The sequence below is a fragment of the Dendroctonus ponderosae genome, unplaced genomic scaffold (assembly GCF_020466585.1).
Source record: "Dendroctonus ponderosae isolate FM_Combo_2020 unplaced genomic scaffold, Dpon_F_20191213v2 Dpon_F_20191213_4, whole genome shotgun sequence".
Classification (NCBI taxonomy): domain Eukaryota; kingdom Metazoa; phylum Arthropoda; class Insecta; order Coleoptera; family Curculionidae; genus Dendroctonus; species Dendroctonus ponderosae.
Genome location: NW_026018611.1, coordinates 15,840,106 through 15,844,556, shown reverse-complemented (window position 1 = coordinate 15,844,556; position 4,451 = coordinate 15,840,106). Strand labels below are relative to the sequence as shown.

The 4,451-nt window shown below is 36.9% G+C and overlaps 1 protein-coding gene across 1 annotated transcript in view; it reads right to left on the bottom strand.

The window, feature by feature from the left end:
* The window catches only part of LOC109541273 (brachyurin), a 14,771-nt gene extending 10,618 nt beyond the window's left edge, over positions 1-4,153 (bottom strand). The window contains exons 1-2 of the mRNA XM_048666114.1: positions 4,017-4,153; positions 2,497-2,699 (exon numbers count right to left, since the gene is read on the bottom strand). Of these exons, the coding sequence (XP_048522071.1) occupies positions 2,497-2,699; positions 4,017-4,121 (308 nt within the window). The 5' untranslated portion in view covers positions 4,122-4,153. The remainder of the gene's footprint in view (positions 1-2,496; positions 2,700-4,016) is intronic.
* Positions 4,154-4,451: the final 298 nt, after the last annotated feature.

The window sequence follows — 4,451 nt, the reverse complement described above, 5'->3', positions numbered from 1 at the left end:
ATTTATTTATCGTTTAACTTTAGATAGGTAGAATTATATGGTCACTTATGCCAAATATTATTTAAAACAAGACGAGTATCGTTTCTGCTATGATCAGCATGAATTAATTATAAAAGAAGCCACAGCAGGAACGAGCATTTAGTAATTAGGTATTTGGTCAGAAGTCATAAGAAGTCAGTCTCAGATAGTATACAGTCAATCTTAGTCAGTTTTAAGATATACGAGTCATAAGTCATAATTAAGGTTCGGTAACAACTAAAATGTATTGTTTGTATTGATTTGAAAATAAATTGTTTTAAACAGAAACTCTACAGAAAATATCCGAATATTCGAATACTCAAATACTCGAATACTCGAATAATCGAATACTCGAATACACCAACATTATCAAACTCACAAGGTGCAAATATCTTAATATGCACTTTGTATACAGTTATGAAATAAATTATTCATATTCTACAAGCATTTAAACAAATACTCATATATTTACAAGCAAATGAAAATAATCATATTTACTCTCCTGCAAATGAATGTAAAATTACGTTTCTGTGTTCTGGTGATACGCGTCATCAACTTTTGCGCGGTGTTACAATTAATGTGCCGACAAAGACCCTTTTTATCCATTGCGGCTAGTTGCCAAAAATGATATGAGATAACGATTTTTCTTCTTGGAAAACGGTGAACGGAAAACGAACACTCGAATATCTAACGAATACGAATAGAAATACTCGAATATTGGAATACTCGATTATTTGAATATTCGTTAGATATTCGAGTATTCGAATAAACCACTAAACGAATATTCGAATATCAGATTTAAAAAAATTCCGAGCCCTAATACGGACCACAACGTCAGGAGAAAATCTTGAACTGGCGAATTAGCGTTTACTCGAGGGGCATTCAATAAGAAAAAAAGATTTTCCTGAAGGGAAGCCAAGAACGCCTTTTGCTTCGACCTTTAATTTTGATAATGTTAGCAGTGGCGCAAACCGATGGTAGTCTCATCAGTAAGGCGGCGGTCCCACAGAACCACCGGTGATGACCGGTGACCATCAAGCAGATTTCCAACATATGAGATACCCATTGAACGGTCTCACAGAAAGCTTCACTAGTCATCCACTGCCATCCACTGGTAGTTTGGTAGAAGGCGGTGAATGCGCGCATCGATTTAGAAGAAGTGAGATTATAAACTAGTGGAAGTGGGTGAATAATTGCTGTGAGGCCGTTCGTTGCAGATTCTATAATTTTAGTCGGTGGTAGTGGGTGATACTTGATGACAGTGGTTGCTGTGGGACCGCTTCCTAAAAGGCCTAGGCCACGCCCCCTCCCTCTTATCGGTGCAAAGACCAGCCGCCAGTCACCAGCCAGAGCACGGGAGTACAAATCCGACCAGTCACGTAGTGTTGCATTTTTACGTTTCCAGCCTACTAGAAGCGCAGTCTGTGTGTGTGTCTCGTCACATTTTGCTAGGGAACAAACCCTCATAAATTATGGAAAGTCAAACCCTCATAAATTAAGAATATACAGGGTACCATGAGTACGGCGATCGTTTGCTCTAAGTTGTGTGAGGTTTCGCGTGAGGGCAAAGCCTTGCGCTCCGCTATGATAAAATATATCTATATAGTTGGCTACATAGGCTACCCCTGTAGCTTCGTGCAGTTTGGTTATTCTGGTGTATCTGTCAGCCGATAGGACACCTCTCAGGAACCTATTTTGGGTCCTTTTAACACGCCGTCTTATGGAATTACTGACTGAGTGCCAGATAGGGGAGCCGTAGGTCAGTGTGGGTCTTATATTGGAGGTGTAGAGCAGAAGTTTGTTTTGAGGTGATAGAAATGAATTTCGCGCCAGAAGAGAGTAGGTATAACTTTATTTGGGTCATAAAAGTCCTTTGTATAGCATAGTCAACGTGTCTATTGATATGAAGTCGGGCGTCTAGTTTCAATTGCAGGTATTTCACCTCTTGTACTGGTTTGATTGAAGTATTTTGGAACATCAGTAGCGACAGGGATTTACTGTTAGTGAATTTGCGCGAAACGATAATAAGTTCAGTTTTCCTGGGATTCACTCTAAGTTTTCATTTGTCGAAATACGGCGTGAATAAACTCAAGTGATGTGCAATGCGCGATTTTGCAACCTGAGCATAGAGAGACGATGTGAGAATGGCCGTATCATCTGCGTATAGTACTATTTTTATAGTGGGAAGTTTTGGAATCTGCTGTATACAATATATACAGCAACGGCGAAATCACTGTATCTTGTGCCGCGATGCGTCTTTTGACAGTTTGATGTTAAGGTTTTTTAAGAAAAAATCTGTAGTTGAGGCGAAAGTTTAAAGCCCGAGTGAAGATTAATTAATTGTCTTACTTTTTATCGATAAACCGCAATCAAAGGCATACCAGAAAGAACATGTCATGAAGAAACAGAAAACGCTAGATATTGAATACACTAAAATGTAACCTAACTGCATATAATATTTTTTCAATTATTACTTACTAGTTAATGCAATGAGCGGCTGACAGTACCCATTCAGGAGTTATTAAAGTACCAGCGCAAAAATACAATGTAATTTGAACGTATATGTATAATGCTACTTGGTATGGATAGTCGTGAGGAGTTGCGATCTCTCCACCGATAATTCTTTTTATTGGAGCTTCTACTTTAGTGGATGGAGTTAGCGCAGTTCGAACGGGAATTTCCTGAAATAATTTGTTATTGGTAGAAATACGTATAATATACAGGGTGATTCAAAATTGGCGTCATTCCCCTGGAGGTGTTGCCGGGCGGTGTTTTGGGAGTACAGGAAAATAGTTAACAAAATTACGATGTATTAAAAACTGAGAAACTTTCATAAAACTATATCAGAAGGATGGAAACAATGTTTTTCAAGGTAATCTGCCTAATTAACCTACGTAAAAATCTGGTAAAAAAACTCCGGTAACCATGGAAAAATAGAGAAAGTGTCGATAAAATAGATAAGGATAAACAAAAAAAAAAGTTGAGTGTAGGGATCTACTTTTTTCGAAAGGTCAAATTGACAACGAGAAATTGTTCTTTGCTGTCCTCATGACTTCGAATTGGTGTCTATGTTTATGCAATTAAACATACAGTTCTGCCTTTAACTCCAAACGAGTTAGTGCCTGTGTAATCACCTTATTGTGCAGCTTATCGTTTTCGGTTAATTAACTCCTGCTTAGTTTGTACCGGTGTTCAGTACACCACTGGTTTAATGTGTCATTGTGTTCTGTGTATCTTACTTACGTGGTAGGTTTGTCTGTCTAGGTAGCCCTTTTAGGGTTACCTAGACTTTTAGAAAGTATCGGTTGTTTTGCAATGCTTTTAAGTACTCTAGGAAGGCTCTGCTACAAAACATATCGTTATCTCCAAAACATATTCCTGTGTGTCTGAAACCCGAACATCTATTGTCGCTCACTATCTCCCTGGGTCCAATCTTCCAGTGTCTCCTGGAGCGTACTAAGGTACCTTTTTTAAGTTCTTCATCTTCTGCTATGTTGACTGTGGCCCATGACTAATCCATATACATTTCGTGTAAGTAGATTCAAAGTAAGTCACAGTTTGACAAATTATTGCTATTATTGACAAAGGCTATCTATCTGTTAGTAACTTATTAAGTTAAGTTAACTATCTGTTAATAACAAAAAGCATCATTGCCGCTTAGACGTCTCATCAAAAAATTGTAGAAAAAACTTTGAAGCAAAGACCGTAATTTTTCTTTACGAACGGTTAAGTATTTCAATAGGCTACCAATCAAAGATGAAACCATTTAAAAATAATGCTTAATAACACATAGTTTACATTCGATTTTCAACTGTTAATAACTTTGGAAAAACATTTTTCATTATTTTTCTCGGACTCTCCAAGTGCACCCCTGTTACACCGTAAAAGGAATGATGCCAATTTTGAATCACCCTGTATAAAAAATACAACTTAATTTAAATCATATGTTTTGCAAGCTTATAATTTACAATATACTATTCACTTTAGCTCATACCAACCTGATGCTCACTAATTGCTCCAATAAAGTCCTTTATATCCACTCTTTGGCCCAATACCAAGTAGCTCGATAATAGCAATAATATTAATATAGAAGTATACTTCATATTTGAACTTACTACACCTTAAAGCACCGAATACTGATTATTGTTCAATTTCTTTTATTAGATCTCCGTCTGCGGGTCTACGAGCTTACAGGTTTATGGGTTTATAGCGTTACATTAGTAGATTTGTTTTATTGCATTTATTAGGACTTAATTAGAAAACAATAGCATGTAGTGATCTTTTTAGGGCTAAAGGATAGGCGACCAAAAGATGTTTATAATGGAATTAATTTTTTTGGTTAAAATATCCGGTAATTCGAATAATCTATTGTCTGGTTGCTTGACTTAACAGTATCAATAGGAGTTCAAGTAGCTAATAATTAAACAACGGCA